This window comes from Trichechus manatus, unplaced genomic scaffold (assembly GCF_000243295.1).
Source record: "Trichechus manatus latirostris isolate Lorelei unplaced genomic scaffold, TriManLat1.0 scaffold00261, whole genome shotgun sequence".
NCBI lineage: Eukaryota > Metazoa > Chordata > Mammalia > Sirenia > Trichechidae > Trichechus > Trichechus manatus.
This window is the reverse complement of record NW_004444197.1, coordinates 175,827-192,379: the sequence shown is the minus strand read 5'-3', so window position 1 is coordinate 192,379 and position 16,553 is coordinate 175,827. Positions and strand designations below refer to the sequence as shown.

The 16,553-nt window shown below is 53.1% G+C and overlaps 2 protein-coding genes across 3 annotated transcripts in view; both read left to right on the top strand.

The window, feature by feature from the left end:
• TAPBP (TAP binding protein) overlaps positions 1-8,286 on the top strand; it is a 14,118-nt gene extending 5,832 nt beyond the window's left edge. The window contains exons 4-8 of one of the 2 annotated variants that reach the window (XM_004389809.2): positions 4,485-4,883; positions 5,230-5,571; positions 5,672-5,761; positions 5,893-5,930; positions 6,882-8,286. In XM_004389809.2, the coding sequence (XP_004389866.1) occupies positions 4,485-4,883; positions 5,230-5,571; positions 5,672-5,761; positions 5,893-5,930; positions 6,882-6,893 (881 nt within the window). In that variant the 3' untranslated portion in view covers positions 6,894-8,286. The remainder of the gene's footprint in view (positions 1-4,484; positions 4,884-5,229; positions 5,572-5,671; positions 5,762-5,892; positions 5,931-6,881) is intronic. The other variant, XM_023724790.1, reaches the window with a different exon arrangement.
• Positions 8,287-8,777: 491 nt separating this feature from the next.
• Positions 8,778-16,511, top strand: RGL2 (ral guanine nucleotide dissociation stimulator like 2). Its single transcript, XM_004389808.2, has 18 exons — positions 8,778-8,817; positions 9,036-9,234; positions 10,563-10,646; positions 10,889-11,067; positions 11,203-11,253; positions 11,343-11,640; positions 11,911-12,162; positions 12,259-12,362; positions 12,471-12,555; positions 12,653-12,721; positions 12,905-12,979; positions 13,836-13,868; positions 14,370-14,491; positions 14,590-14,685; positions 14,767-14,878; positions 14,987-15,277; positions 15,704-15,818; positions 15,946-16,511. The coding sequence occupies exons 2-18, from the start codon at positions 9,076-9,078 to the stop codon at positions 16,155-16,157; spliced, it is 2,337 nt and encodes a 778-aa protein (XP_004389865.1). The 5' UTR covers positions 8,778-8,817; positions 9,036-9,075; the 3' UTR covers positions 16,158-16,511.
• The last annotated feature ends 42 nt before the right edge of the window (positions 16,512-16,553 follow it).

Below are 16,553 nucleotides of genomic sequence, written 5' to 3'. Positions count from 1 at the left end.
ATTTTATTGTTAATCTTCTGGATTTCTGATTGCTGTCTCTCTATGCATTCTTGCAGCCTGTTAAATTTGTCATTATGCTCTTCTCTTTTTAATTTCCTGTATTGTGTGTTCTGCATTTTGCTTACTTTCCTTCCTAATTTCTTGCAGAGTTCTGTATATTAATCTTTTGTATTCTGCCTCTGGTAATTCCAAGAAGTTTTTTTCTTTTGGAAAATTTCTAGATTCTTTATTTTGGGAGCTTGCTGAAGCCATCATGGATTGCCTCTTTATGTGATTTGATATTGACTGTTGTCTCTAAGCCATCAATAAGTTATTATATTTATTTTATGTTTGCTTACTATGTCCTAGCTTCTTGTTTTGTTTTGATATGCCCAAATAGGCTGCTCATATGAGCTAGTTTAATTATTGGCACCTTTGAAGCTCTAATGTCCTGTCACCAGGTGGTTAGATCTGTTACTAGGTACATAAGCTCGGGAGTCCACCCACTCCTCCTGTATGGATTCAGCTCAGGTGCCCAGGTAGATAGCCACCAAGTCTGTGGTGTAGGCTCTCACTTACAGTCCTAGACAGGCAAAGGTGATTGGTGTAGGCACAGGCATCTGGCTGCAGTAGGGGGACACACTCTGAGCAAGGCAGGGGGCTGACGGCTGCCCCCGAGTGTCCAGGAGGAAGGCGTGTCCCTGTTCCCTAGAGTGCGTAGGTTGATGGGTTTTGCAACTGGACTATGAGCACCTAATGCTGTTGGCTGTAAGGACTGGGGGCACCTCTTATTTATGGGTCCCTATCGCAGGTGGCTAGGTGGCATGGGTGGAGCCACCAGTCCTCAGGCCCCTGATGTGGGTAGGTGAAGACCCTGCTTAATGGGCAGAGAAGTGTCAAATGTCAAGAACCTGCCACTTCACAGCTGAAACAGTTGAAGTTAGACTTCAGGTATATACCCTGTTGTACTGTGGTAATGAGGGCCTTCACTGTTGAAATGGGCCCACACAAGTCTATGCAGGGGGAAAGGCACTCAAAGTCTGTGGATCCCTTATGCCTGTGCCTAGGCAAAGGAGCTGTGCCTACCCTGGGTTCCTGGCTTAGGGGAGCTGGCAGTTTATTTTTCCCCGTTTGTTAATTTGTTCACTCTCCAAGGTAGGGAGAATGGCTCCGGGTGTGTGACTGATCCTGCTTCTGGCCCAGGGGACTCAGCAATTGCCGGAGATGGTCCAGGACCCAGTGCAGAGCAGGCAGCGGGGAGGTAAATGAGAGAGAGGTTTTTCCCTAAGAGGGGTGTTTTTGATCCATGCAGTAGGCCATATGCAAGTACTTACCTTTCGCCGATCCAGGGCTGCTTCTCACTGGTTCTGGGTGGCCATGTAGACTCTCTGGCACTGGGTCTTTCTCAGTGCGGAAAACGTGCCTCCCAAGCACTGCCGCCTGCCTGCCTCACCGCTCACCCCCGAGCTGATCAGGCCTGAAGGGCTCAGGCTCTCGCCAGGTCAGGTCTGGCAACTCTTCGCTGCTTCCAAACCATCTCTCCCTCCCCCTGCCACTCAGTCCGGTTCTTCAACTCTGCCTTTGATGTTCAGGGCTCCCAGATTGCCATATATAATCGATTCACTTGTTTTTTCTGGTCTTTGATGTAAGAGGGTCCACTGGAAGTGTCCGGCTACTCCGCCATCTTGGCCACACCTCTGTAGGACACAGAGTATTTAGATGTTTGGGAGAAAATGGGAAAGGGCACTGTAAAATGAAGGGACTTCATGAGCAAAGCAGAGAGATTCCCAATGGTTAGAGCTTCTGCTAGGCGCAAGAAAAGGATTCTATGTGGCTGCTTCTTAGGGTGCAAGAGAACTTGGGAAAGGTGAGTTGGGGCTGGATTATCAAGTACCTTGAAAGCTCATCTTTAGCCTATAGATGATGGTGAACTATCAGAAGATTATTTTTTGGTCATTTTTCAAAAAAACTCTGTTATTTGATTCTTATAACAGGCAGGCAAGGATCAGGTCATTGGACTAATGAGGAAAATAAAGATTAAGTGACCTCCTCAAGGTAGCTGGCAAGTCCATGATGATGGTGGTAGTAATGAAAATAGTAACAGCTAACATTTATTGAGTATTTTCTATATGCCAGGCTGTGTTCTTAGCACTTTACATGCATAATTTCACTTATTCCTCTTAACAACAATAGGAAAAAACAAAAAAACAAAAAACAGTTGCCCTTGAGTCAACTCCAACTCATGATGACCCCATGTGTGTCAAAGTAGAACTGTGCTACATTGGATTTTCAATGGTTGACTTTTCTAAGTAGATCACCAAGCCTTTCTTCCCAGTGACCCCTGGGTAGACTCGAACTTCCAATCTTTCAGTTAGCAGCTGAGCACGATAACCATTTTCAGTACAGGAATTTTACCATAAAAAATAGGTACTACTATTATTCCCATTTTAAGGAGCCATGGTGGCACAGTGGTTAAAGTGCTTGGCTGCTAACCAAAAGGTCAGTGATTTGAACCTACCAGCTGCTCTGTGGGAGAAAGATGTGGCAGTCTGCTTCTGTAAAAATTTACAGCCTTGGAAACCCTACAGGGGCAGTTCTACTTTGTCCTGTAGGGTCACTATGAGTTGGAATTGACTCGGAAGTAATGGGTTTGGTTTTCTGGTATTTTCCCCATTTTACAGATAAAGAAAACTGAGGCACAGGGCAGTTAGGTGACTTACCCAAGGACACACAGTTTGTAAGGAGTAAGGTGAGGAATTGAACCTAGGCCATCTAGCTCAACCTGTGCCTTTAGCTGCTGCCTTCTAGAAAGCTGGGATTTTTAAACAGGCAAGTGACCCGTACCTACACTGGCTACAGCGTGGAGGATGACTTGAAGGGGAGAGAAACTGAGGATAGCAAGACCAGGGGGGAGACTGTTGTAATTGTCCAAATATGTTGATGAGAACCTAAGTTAGAAACAAGTGAGAGCTATTTGGGAGACAGCCTTAGAGCACAGTGGGGATAGAACATAGCACATTATATTTGGCAGTCTGTCTCCTTCACTAGAATGTAAGCAACTTGAGGGCAGGGAGTGCCTGTCTTGTCCACTTTATCCTCTAGCACTACATCTGCATCTTGAACATCCTAGGTGCTCAATATATATTTGTTGAATGAATTAGAGGAAGGCATCTGAGTGACTCCAAATGTTTGCCTTGAGCCTGGGGGACTGGTGGTGACTGTTCCTCAAGGCAAGGAAGGCAGGCATTCAAGCAGGGTAGGGGATGTTGCAGAGATTCTTTTGAGTTGGAGGCATGTTAAGTTTGTTTGGCAGTTAGATATAATCATAGCAAACACTTTTGTAGACTTACTCTGTTCTAGGCACTGCTTAAAGTACCTTTTGCCTTTCATATAGAGGTATCTTTGTTATTGGAGCCCTGGTGGCATCGTGGTTAAGAGCTTGGCTGCTAGCTGAAGGGTCAGCAGTTCTAATCTACCAGCTGCTCCTTGGAAACCCTATGGGGCAGTTCTACTCTGTCCTATAGGGTCGCTATGAGTCCGAATCAAATCAATGGCAACGGGTTTGGTTTTGTTATCCAAAATCAGGAACTGAATAGATGTGGATATCAAGAGGTATTTAAATGATTTAACCCTCACAAAACCCCCATGAGGTAGCTACTATTATTATCTTGATCATCCCTATTTTAGAGATTAGGAAGCTGAGCCATGGAAAGGTGAAATAACTGGCCCAAGTAAAATAATTTGGCCAATTACTTGGTAAACCAAAAAAAAAAAAGAAACCAAACCCGTTGCCATCAATTTGATTCCGACTCATAGCGACCCTATAGGACAGAGCAGAACTGCCCCATAGGGTTTCCAAGGAGCAGCTGGTAGGTAAGAACTGCTGACCTTTCAGCTAGCAGCCAAGCTCTTAACCACTGCGCCACCAGGGCTCCATAATTACTTGGTAAATAATTGCAAAGTTGGGATTTGAATCAAGGCAGCCAGGCTCCAGGCACTTAACCACTGCACTACACTGCCTCAGTAGAGCACAGACATCTGTACTCAGGTCCAGGCTAGAGCTGCAACCTTCCAGAGTTAACAAGTACAGCACCATAGGATTGATGATCACAGGCCATTACTGTCTTCACCAGCAACCACAAAAGCCTGGCTTTTAAAGGTGATGCCTGGAGATTGGACTGGTTCAGGCTGTCAGAAGTACCCTCAGATCTCACTGTCCCCAGGGCTCAAGTGGGCTGTGTGTTGAGAGCCACCATCAAGGGATATACCCACTAACTGCCCCAATTCACCCCTAGACCTCTGCTCATTCCCAGCAAAACTGAGTGCCACTCAGTCCCAGCACAAAGGGGGATTTGCAGGGAGGGGTGGGAGACAGTGTCAGAAAAGAAGGTATCTTCTGAGGGGTGGGTAAATTGCAGCTGAGTTCTCCCTCTAACCCATTTCTCTTTTTTTTCTCCTCCTTTCTCTCCCTCATTGCCCTCCCACTCTGCCTCCATCTTCCCCAGTGGTGCTGACCGTCCTCACCTACACCCCTGCCCCTCGAATTCGACTGGGCCAGGATGCCAAACTGGACTTGAGCTTTGCCTATATGCCCCCCTCCTCTGAGGCTGCTACATCCCTGGCCCTAGGTCCCCCTCCCTTTGGGCTGGAGTGGCGACGCCAGCACCTGGGTAAAGGGCACCTGCTCCTGGCCGCAACCCCTGGGCTGGGTGGGCAAATGCCAGCAGCCCAAGAGGGGGCAGTGACATTTACTGCATGGGATGACAATGAGCCATGGGGCCCATGGACTGGGAATGGGACCCTCCAGCTGCCTGCAGTGCAACCTTTCCAGGAGGGCACCTATCTGGCCACCATCCACCTGCCATACCTGCAAGTACAGGTCACCCTGGAGCTCGCTGTGTACCGTGAGTGCAGGGGTAGGGGTCCCCATGGATAGGGGGTGGGCACTGGGATTAGAGGTTGCCATGAGAAGGGGAGGAATGATGGAGGACAGGGTGCTTGAGTGAGGGGAGATGGATTGGGGTCCTTGGGAGTCAGAGGGGCAATGGGAGGGGTGAGGGATCCCTGGGAATCTGAGGGGCTTTAACATGGTGATTCCTGTGAAGCACCAATGGGGAGACAGTGGGTTTCCCATCCTAGGAGAGGAAACCCAAACCCCCTCAGTTTTGGTAGTCCAGAAGGCAAGCTGAGGGTCTCTGAGGCAGGAGAGTGGGTTGATTCCCCTATGCCCACTTCCTACTCTTTTCTTAGAGCCCCCTAAAGTGTCCCTGATGCCAGCACCTCTGGTATGGGCTGCTCCAGGGAAGGCGCCCCCAGAATTGGTCTGCCTCGCGTCCCACTTCTACCCCTCCGAGGGCCTGGAGGTGGAGTGGGAGCTCCGGGGTGGCCCAAAGGGTGGCTCTCGAAAGACCGAGGGGCAGAAGTGGCTCTCTGCCCTGCGCCACCACTCTGACGGCTCTGTCAGCCTCTCTGGGCACCTACAGCTGCCTCCCGCCACCAGTGAGCAGCATGGGACGCGCTACGCCTGTCGCATCCACCACCCTAGCCTGCCTGCCTCAGGGCGCAGCGCTGAGGTCACCCTGGAGGTGGCAGGTAAGATCCAGGAGCACTGTGGAACCACAAGGGCTGGGGCTGGCTAGGGCCAGGGGCTGGGGCCTGCATGGAGCTCATTCTCTCCCCTTCTGCCTGCCAGGCCTCTCCAGGCCCTCCCTAGAGGATGGCATCGGCCTCTTCCTCTCAGCCTTTCTCCTCCTTGGCCTCATCAAGGCACTGGGCTGGGTCGGTGAGTGTGAGCCCCACCCTACGGTAACCCTCTACTTATGGACATTCCCACCTACTCCCAGCAGCCTGACACCCATCCCTCTGCCCCTCTCCACTTCCCCCATCCCATTCCTTCTCAATCTCTCTCCATAGCTGCCTACCAGTCCACTTCCAAGGATTCAAAGGAAAAGGTAACAACACCTCCACCTCCCCTTATCTTTCCCTTCTCATTTTATTCCCTTCCACCGACTCATCACCCATGGAGGGAAGCTGCTGGTGTGGTGGCAGTACCTGGGCTTAGAATTCACACACACCTGCTGCTTAGATCCTTAAATTGTAGGACCCCTTGAACAAGCTACTTAACCTATACCTCAGTTTCTTTGGAAGTTTGTTAACACCAGGATAACAAAAATTACTTAGGTAGCGCTAATAGAAATACAATGCAAGCCACGTATGTAAATCTAAATAATCTAGTAACCACATTTAAAAAGTTAAAAGAAACAGGTGAAATTAATTTTAATAAAACATTTAACTTAACCTATATATTCCAAAATATTATTTCAACATGTAAATCAATGTAAGAAATGATAGTATTTTTCTGCACTAAGTTTCAAAAACCAGTGTTTATTTTAAACTTTTACCACATCTCAATTCAGACTAGCGACATTTCAAATGCTCAATATCCACATGTGGGTGGTGGCTATGTAGTGGACAGCACAGCCTCAGAGGGCTGTTGAGAGAATTAAAGGAGACAGTGCATGTAAAAGGAGCCCTGGTGGCACAATGGTTAAGTGCTGGGCTGCTAACTGAAAGGTTGGCATTTGGAACCCACCCAGCAACTCTGCCGGAGAAAGACCTGGCCTGGTAAAGATTTCAGCCTAGAAAACCATATGAGGCAGTTCTACTCTGTCACATGGAGTTGCTAAGTGGAAATTGACTAGAAAGCACCTAACAGAATGATAGTGCATGCAAAGCACTCAGCACAGTGCCAGGAAGGCAGAAAACATACAGAAAATGTTAACCTCACCCTTTCCCCACCCTCTGTGCCCATGACGGTTCCTATTTCTCTGGATTGACCCTGAGCACTTCACCCCGCCCTCAAAAATGCCAAATTCCTCACGTCCTTCTTACTTCTCTTTCAGAAAGTACAGTGAGGGCATTATCACCAGCACCCTGCTGAAGCACCATCATCTCTGGCCTGAGCTGCTGCAGTAGCTCCCCCAAATTGTGTCCCCGTCATCTGCTCCTACTCCCTCCAATCCATTCTCCACTGAGCGACTAGAATGCTTTTTCAAGGCACACATCTTAGTACATTCACCTTCTTAGAGCTCTAGGGCAGTGGCTGTCAAACTTTTTGGCCTCAGGACCTCTTAAAAAGTAATCAAGGACCCTAAAGAGTTTTTGCTTATGTGGGTTATAACTATTGATATTTAACCATACTAGAAAAAAAGAAAACACAAGAACACACAAATGCACATATCCCATTAGTTGTGAGAGCAATGATGTCAGTACACATCATGTAGCTTCTGGAAAACTACTGTACACTTTCAGACAATGAGAGTGAAAAAAGCAAATAACAGATTATTATGAAAATAGTCTTGACCTCACATATCCCCTGAAATAGTCTCAGGGACCTCAAGGACAGGGACAACACTTCGAGAACCACTGCTCTAGGGGGCTACCCCAGCCTTCCTGCCCTGGCCCATGTATTGCTGTTGGTTGGGGCCCCTACCTACCTCTCCAACCCCACCTGGTACTCCCCAGCCGTCTTCTTAATGCTCCTCACACCGATGGATGGCCATTTCTTTTCTCCAAAGGGCCAAACGCTCCTGCCGAGTCCCAGCGCACTGTTCCCTCTGCCTGGTCCATCCTCGCCCTCCCTGGGCCTCAGACTAGGTCAGCCCCGTTCTTTCTCCTCAAACCGCCTTAGTGTCCCTCTTGTACGGTTGACCACGGTTTCTATTTAAGTGTGCGAATCGTTGTTCAATGCCTGTCTTCCCTCCGGGACTGTCGGTTCCTCGAGGGCTGTAAGGAGCCTGTCTACTACTGTATTCCCCGCGCGGGCACGGGACCTGGTGCCCTCTGGAGGGCACTCCTCAAATGGCTGCTGGATGTTGGATGAGGGAAGTGGCGGCCCGGCTTAGTGACCTCTTAGGGACAAGACGTTCGGGCGGACTGACTGGGGGAGCGGTTCTAATCGGTGTGGGTGTGGGAATAAAGTTGTGTACCAGTGCTTCCAACCGGGCCTCTTATTCTTCCGCAAGCTCCCCCTTTCCAAGCATAATACATCTTCTAATCACTTCTGGTTTCTCCCAATGACCCTGAACCCTCAACGCCTCAGCGACACCCAATCCCCATTCCCTTCAAAACAATTAAGAGCTGGAGGCCACAAATGGCGTCCGGGGCACCCTCAAGCCGCGGGCCCTCCGAAGGCGACCACAGGAAGTGGAGATCCCGTCCTCGAGTGCCGGAAACCCCGGAACACCGAATCTGGAACCGGATGCGGGGGCTTCCTGCCCCGCCCCCTGTGAGGGGGCGGGAACTGATGGCTACTCGGAAAAGCCGGAGTGGATTTAGGCCCGCTGCTCGCGTGGGTGGGGGTGGGGAGTGTAACACCGCAGGGGTGGAGTTACGGGGTCCCTCCCCGCCTAAAACGTTTCTCGCGGGAATTTTAGCTTCGTTGTTGGAGGTGGGGTGGGGGAATGTCAAATTCTGCCCCCGCCCTACCCCGGGGGCTGGAGCCTGGAATCTTTATCGTAACTCGGAGCCGGGCGACGTGGGCTCCAGGATCCCGGAGTAGGGGGCCTGAGAACAGCGGAGCTGGGGACCTGCGCCCCTGGCGTCCGGCGCTTCCCTAGTCCTCGGCCCTGGCTCCTGTCCTCACTTCCTTCCCCTTTTGGCTCCTGCTCTCGGAGCTGGCGGACGCGGGGGGGAGCGGAAAGGGCGGGAGGGCCGGAGAGCCCGGCGAGGGGGGGCTCAAGGGGGTGCGGAAAAGCCGGGGAGGGGATTCGGTCTGGGGCCGGAGACCGACGGGAACAGCTGCCCGGGACCCGCGCTGCCCCCGCCCCTCCCGAGCAGGTTAGAGCCAGAGCACCCTATGACCCTGCCCGACCCCGGACTCGTGACCCACTCATCCCCAAAACGCACCAGGGGCCCCTATATTCCACCCCTGTGTTGTCTTCCCCCCTCCCTTCAGGACTCCCGTCGGGTTACTTAGACGCTCACGCGCGTCCTTCCCTGCCCGGCTCCCCTACACCCCTTGTCTCTTCACTGTTCCCTTCCCCGTCTCTCCCCAGATGCCCCATGGCCCGACCCCGCTGATTCTTTCAATCGGCCATGCTCCCGCGGCCCCTGCGGCTGCTCTTGGACGCGAGCCCCCCCGGGGGAGTAGTGCTGAGCAGCTTCCGGAGCCGAGACCCAGAAGAGGATGGGGGTCTGGGAGCCCAGGGAGTGGGCGGGGGGCAGGAGGAAGAGGAGGAGGAGGAAGAAGAAGAGGTGAGACGCGGTTGATGGGAGGTAGGGGGCATATACATTTCGGAGACCCTCTCCACCTTTCTTTGTGTCCCTGTGTCTCTTCCTCTCTTAGTTTACTTCTGCGCCTCTTAATGGGTGTCTGCCAGCCTCCCTGCTCCAGGGAGCTCCAGCGTCTCTGAGGTTTTCTGTGTCAGTGTGACTCAGGACCTGCCCGCAGGAACTTGCCCTGTTCCTGCCTGGAGTGTCAGTCTGCCTGTGTCCCTGCCGGTCTCTGGCCCTCGAGGCCGAGGTCTGAGTGTGCCTGCCTTTCTGGGCAATTGTGTCTTGGTCCCTGTCTCCCTCCTTGTTTTTGTTTGGAAGGGAGGGGTTTGTTTCCACAGTAACGAGCTCCTCTGACTCCGGGATTGGGGAGGGAACCCTCAGATTTCACGACCCCTCCCTCTGCCCCCCTCTGCTGAGTCGGGTCTTGGGTGGAGGCCCGGAAGCCAAGGTTCTGGGACCTGGAGGGACGCATCCCAGACTGAGTAAGGGTTGGTCACCTACTTTCCTCGGGGACTAATAGTGATGGCCAGGAGTAGGGTTTGGGGCCTCAGGAGGAGCCAGGTGTTGGATTTTAGGGCCCAAGGTCTTGGACTCCTGGGTCCAGAGGCTGGGTGAGGTCAGGGTGACTGGCTGGACTGGTTTTTCGGGATCAGGCGGAGGAGGTGCTGGGGCCACGTGATTCTGTGAGTCTACACCCCCCCACACACACACATCATCCCCACTTCCCCTTCTCCTTCCTGTATTGGGATCGGAGCCGCCGCCTTGAGAGGGGTGGTCCCCAGGGCTGAGAAAGAGAGTAGAGTCCCTACCTGAGGGACCAGGGGGCAAGGGAGCCTAAGGGAAGGGCTAATTCTTCGGGTTGGGGCCCTTCTGTGACAGGCGGGAGGGCGGGGCCTGTGGCTGTGCCTGTGATGAGGTTTCAGCTCCTCTAGGTTTTTGCCTCTGGCTCTCTACCTCTTTCACTTTCCTCTTCTGGCCTTTGCACCCTACTTCTCCACTGTGTTGGGGTTCAGCTCTGGGGGGGAGTGGATCTGGGGGTCTCCAAGATCAGGGTTCTTGCACCTTGTGCGCCCCCCCACTGTACCCCCCTCGACTCCACCGGGCCCTTAGGTGGCTAGGGGGGGGCTGTCTGGGCCCCAGTGGGGGAGACCTGGGGTCACCAGCCCCCCCCATCCCTCGCACACGCTGGTACTATCCCCTGCCATCACAGGTGAGGGTACAAGGAGGGGATAGGGCTTAGGGGTGAGCGAGGACAGGGAGCTGTGGGGAATGGTGTGGGCTGTATGACTTCTTCCTTGCTCCTCCAGGTCCCTGTGTCTGTCTGGGATGAGGAGGAGGATGGCGCCACCTTTACTGTCACAAGCTACCAATACCAGCCTCTTGATCCCTTGGTGAGAGCATGACTTTGACTTCTCACCTCTGACCCATCACCTCCCAGTTTCCCTTCCTCTGGCCAGAGTGCTAGGCTGGGCATCTGGAGACCTGGCCTCTGCTGTGTGACTTAGGCTGTCTTTTGCCCTCTCTGAATTTCAGCAAAGTGGACCTGGATCATCTCCTAGGTCTGGGATTGTCCCCAGGAGTCTAGGGTTTGGGTTGAGGAAAGGCTCAATGACTGGCCCTCTGTCTCCCCCAGGCCCCCACACCTCCCCAACGCTCCTCCAGACGACTTCGAGCTGGCACTCTGGAGGCCCTGGTGAAACACTTACTGGATGCCCGGACATCAGGGGCTGACGTGACCTTCACCTCAACTTTTCTGGCCACCCACCAGGCCTTCACCTCTACGTCTGCTCTTCTGGGGCTTATAGCTGACAGGTCAGGGATCAAAAGGGACCAGAGGTCATGGATGAGTCTGGACTTCCTAAAGCCAGACTATTTGGCTCTTCCAAAATAGTCAAAGCCACAGGGAGTTTGGAAATATGGACAGAGGGATTTTTTTCCTTTCCCCAGGCTGGAAGCCCTTGAATCTCATCCTACTGATGAACTAGAGAGGACAACAGGGTGAGTGACCCTTGATTCTTAACTTGTCAATCCCCTCTATCCAAGCTGCAGCTTGACCTCTGACCCCTGGCTGATTCCCCTCCTCCCAGGGTAGCCATCTCTGTACTGTCAACCTGGCTGGCCTCTCACCCTGAGGATTTTGGCTCTGAGGTCAAGGGTCAGCTTGACCGGCTTGAGAGCTTCTTGCTTCGGACAGGGTATGCAGCAGGGGAGGGTGTTGGGGGGTGCAGCGCTGAACTCATCCGCAACCTCCGGTCCCGGGTGGACCCCCAGGCCCCCGACCTTCCTAAGCCCCTGGCCCCCCCTGGCGACCCCCCTGCTGACCCCACGGATGTCCTGGTGTTCCTCGCTGACCACTTGGCCGAACAGCTGACCCTGCTAGATGCGGTGAGACCCTGATCTCTGACCCCCACGCCTTCTGACCCCTTACTAACCTCTCCTTGAGTCCAGATCCTTTCCTTGCTTCCAACCCTTCCTGATCCAGCTCCTAGTCTTCTCTGTCTGCCCAGTTCTGACCTTTTCCCTTCTCCCCTTGGTTGTTGCCCTTCAAACCTTATGCCCTCTGGTTCCTTGGCCACCTGAGATCCTCAGACCCCTGCTATTAGAAGGCTGACCTCGCTTGACTCTGAACTTTAACCTCTAACCTCTGCCCTGTAGGAGCTGTTTCTCAAATTGGTCCCCTCTCAGTGCCTGGGGGGCCTGTGGGGTCACAGAGACCGACCAGGACATTCCCACCTCTGCCCATCTGTCCGAGCCACTGTCACACAGTTCAACAAGGTGGCAGGGGCAGTGGTCAGCTCTGTCCTGGGAGCTACCTCAGCTGGAGAGGGGCTTGAGGAGGTGACCATACGGCCACTTCGCCCACCACAGAGGGCCCGGCTCCTGGAGAAGTGGATCCGTGTGGCAGAGGTCAGAGAGAGAACTGGTCCTGTTGGGGACCATGGTTTGGAGAGGGGTCCCACAGCTAATGCCTCTCTGTGTGACCTGTGAACAACTTCCCTGCAGGAGTGCCGTCTGCTTCGAAACTTCTCTTCAGTTTATGCTGTTGTGTCTGCCCTGCAGTCCAGCCCCATCCACAGGCTTCGGGCAGCCTGGGGGGAAACAGCCAGGTGGGTGGGGTGAGGCCCTAGACTGGGGATGGGGGTCTTTCAGAGGGCTGGGAAGAGGGGGTGGCTGAGCCAGGCCTGTCCTCAGGGTCACTGCCCTTCATCACCCAGGGACAGCCTCAGAGTCTTCTCCAGCCTCTGCCAGATTTTCTCTGAAGAGGATAATTACTCCCAGAGCAGGGAGCTACTCCTGCAGGTAAGACCCTGGCCCTGGTGTTCCTAGCCATCCCTGCTCCCCACTCCTCCCCCACACCCCTACCACCCCTTCATATTTTCTGTTCTGTCACTACCAGGAGGTGAAGCTACAGCCCCCTCTAGAGCCAAACTCCAAGAAATCCCCGAGGTCTGGCTCCCGAGGTGGGGTGAGTGATTAGTGGTGGGTGGTTGTGAAGGAGAAGCCTCGGGTGGGGAGCAGCTTGAGGGATGGGAGGGGGAGGCACAGCAAGAATTCAGTTTGTTCTCTCAGGCAATGGGGTAGGGAGGTGGGGGGAGTGGAGAATCCTCAGATCATGGCAAGGGTGTCTGACCCTGACTCCTGACCTCAGGGTGTGGTCCCATACCTTGGCACCTTCCTGAAGGATCTCGTGATGCTGGATGCAGCCTCCAAGGATGAGCTGGAGGTTAGTGTGTGTGTTTTGCTGATGTAACAAGTGGGCCTCAGGGTCAGACAGCAGTACCCCACAGAAAGGGGCTGTAAGGCATAACAGCTGAGAACTCTGGAGCTAGATTGCAGGGGTTCTGTCTTTGTTAACTTTGGCAAGTTGCTTAACCCCTTTGTGCCTCAGTGCTTTACAAAAAACCAAACCAAACCAGTTGTTGTTGAGTCACTTCCAAATCATGGTGACCCCATATGTGCAGAATAGAACTGCACTCCATGGAATTTTCAATGCTGTGATCTTTTGGAAGCAGATTGCCAGGCCTTTCTTCCAAGGCACCTCTAGGTGGGTTTGAACTGCCAGCCTTCTGGTTATAGTTGAGTGCATAACTGTTTGTGCTAGAGACTCCCTTTGTGCCTTGTTTTCCTGTGCTGTTGAGTTGATTCCAATTCATAGCAACCCTATAGGACAGAGTAGAACTGCCCCACAGGGTTTCCTAGGCTGTAATCTTTACGAAGCCGACTGCCACATCTTTCTCCCATGGAGTGGCTGGTGGGTTAGCAGCTGAGTGCTTAACTATTACAGCACCAAGCATTATATAGAGTTTGTTAAATAAACAAATACTGGGACCTTGGGCAAGTTTCTATACTCTTGGAGCCCCAGTTTTCTCATTTGTAAAGTGGACACAATTTCTATGTCGAATGCTTATGGCTTGATAGATGTGAAGGGGAGGAGGAGTGAGATGAGGGAGTCAGGCCAAGGTGAGGGTTTTGAGTTTAGGTGTGTATGTATGTGTGTGGTGTGTTTGGGAGGGGGTATTATCTCTCTGTGGCCTGGAAGGCAGGGTTAGGACTCTCACCCCATCCCCATGTCTTTCCAGAATGGCTACATCAATTTTGACAAGCGGAGGAAGGTGAGAGCAGTGCATGGCTGGATGCTTGTCACCCCGTCTTAGTTATCTAGTGCTGCTATAACAGAAATACCACAAGTGGGTGGCTTTAACAAACAGAAATTTATTTTCTCACAGTTTAGGAGGCTAGAAGTCCGAGTTCAGGGTGCTGGCTCTGGGGGAAGGTCCTTGTTACTTCCGAGCTTCTGCTCCTGGGCGATCTTCATGTGGCTTGGCATCCCTCTTCCCCCATCTCTACTGTGCTTCCTTGTTTAATCTCTTTTATATCTCAAAAGAGATTGACTCAAGATACACCCTACACTAATCCTGCCTCATTAACATAACAAGACAACCCATTCCCAAATGGGATTATAACCACAGGCATAGAGATTAAGATTTACAACACATATTTTTGGAGGACATAATTCAACCCATAATAAACCCCTTCCATGTCCCAGGAAAGGGAGAGAGGGGAAAGTCGGGGGTCCATGTTTTGGCTCCTGCAGTCTGAAGGCTCCTTCCTAGGAATTTGCTGTCCTTTCTGAGCTGCGGCAGCTCCAGAACAAATGTCGTGGCTATGATCTTCGACCTGACCCTGATATCCAGCAGTGGCTGCAGGGGCTCCGGCCACTGACAGAAGCCCAGAGGTGACTGGCTGGGGGAGATTGGGACCCCAGGGCTCATGCTAGGTATGGGGGGATTGGTGTGCCATGTCCTGATCTCTGCCCATTGTCCCCCTCCCCAGCCACCGTGTGTCCTGTGAGGTAGAGCCACCTGGTATCAGTGACCCTCCTGCCCCACGGGTGCTTCGGCCGACGCTGGTCATCTCACAGTGGACAGAGTGAGGGAGTCAGCAGTTGGGGGTGGTCTCTTAGGGTCTTGCTATTCTTCCTCTGACCCTACCAATCTTCTGCCACTCCAGGGTCCTAGGCTCTGTTGGGGGCCCCACCCCCTTTGTGTCCTGGGACCGGCCCAGTATGGGAGGAGATGAGGTGCCTGGAACCCCTGCTCCTCTGCTGGCCCGGCTGGCCCAGGTGAGCTCTGCTCCTGATCTCTGACCTTGACACTGACCCTGATTCTGAGTGTGTCTTCCTTACCCTCCTTGCCGTCATGCCAGTCCCCCGTGTTGTTTGTCCCTCCAGCACATGAAGTGGCCATCTGTCTCATCTCTGGATTCCGTCCTGGAAAATACTCCCTCCCTGCACAGTCCAGCTGACCCCAGCCACCTCTCTCCCCCATCCTCCTCCCCTCGGCCTTCTCGAGGTCACCGACGCTCCGCCTCCTGTGGCACCCCCCTCAGTGGGGGAGCAGAAGGGACCTCCAGGGGGACTGGATATGGGGGAGGGGGGCCTGGGCCAGGGGCCTCTGATTGCCAGATCATCCGTGTCCAGATGGAACTGGGGGAAGATGGCAGTGTCTACAAGAGCATCTTGGTGAGGGAGCTCTGGCCCGAGTAGGGTGAAGGATGGTGCTTTGTTGGACTCTACGTGTTATCCTAGGTTTGGGTAGCCAAATGGGAGGATGATTCTAGTTTTAATTCTGACCTCTGATTTTGGCAGCCATGTTTTATTTTGACACCTACTTTGCATTAGCTGCTGCACCTTGAACTTTTGGTGGCCATATTAGATTTTGAGAACTCACAGCTATTTCCCCCCAGGGAAGCAGCCCTATTCCACTGGGTGCTGTGTGGGCTGGCTAATGGGGTACAGGAGCCACTACACTGGGTTTCCCTTTCCACTTTAGAAGGTTGGACGTAGGTAGCCTTTTTCAGTTGGGGGTCAGTGGCTAGGGTTAGAAGGATGGGAAGCACAGGTCATCATGGAGAGATTTATTGCTCTTTTGGTCTTTGTTGCTGCCAGGTGACCAGCCAGGACAAGGCTCCAAGTGTCATCAGTCGTGTCCTTGAGAAAAACAATCGTGATTCTGCAGTGGCTTCAGAGTATGAGCTAGTGCAACTGCTACCAGGGGAGCGAGGTCAGAGGCCACAGGGAAAGGCAGGCTTGGGAGGAGAGTGGTGCCCATCAATGGGATGCTTCCACATCTGGGCACCTGCAGGGGAACAACTGTGTTTGTGCCTGACATCCACCCTGTGAACCTACAGAGCTGACCATCCCACCCTCCGCTAACGTCTTCTACGCTATGGATGGAGCATCCCACGATTTCCTCCTGCGGCAGCGGCGAAGGCCCTCTGCTGCCACAGTGGTCCTCACCAGCGGCCCCTCTGCCTCAGGAACTCCCCCGAGTGAGGGGGGAGGGGGGTCCTTTCCCAGGATCAAGGCCACAGGGAGGAAGATTGCACGGGCACTATTCTGAAGAGGAAGCCCTGTTGGTTCACAGAAGTCATGGTGGCCATACCAGATGTGGGTAGCATCCCGAAAGGTGGCAGTCACGCTGCATTGGGACAGAAATTCTGAAAGGTAGCCGGCCACCCTGGAGCAGTGAAGTGCCACTGGTTTATCAAATGGCCATGAGATACAGCCCGGTGGAAACTGGTAGTCTTCGTAACCAAGTTGGATACCTGTATACAGCCTCCCCCCGCCCCTTTCCATGAATGCAGCACACAGCCAGTGCTGGAAAAAAGGGTCAGTCCTGATTCCTGACCACATCCTAGCATGCGAAGGGCCAAGGAAAGGCCTAGAAGTAGTGGGAGAGGAAAGGCCCAGAGGCTCTGAACCCCGGGGGGGGGGGGGGGGGTGGCAAGAAGGTGGT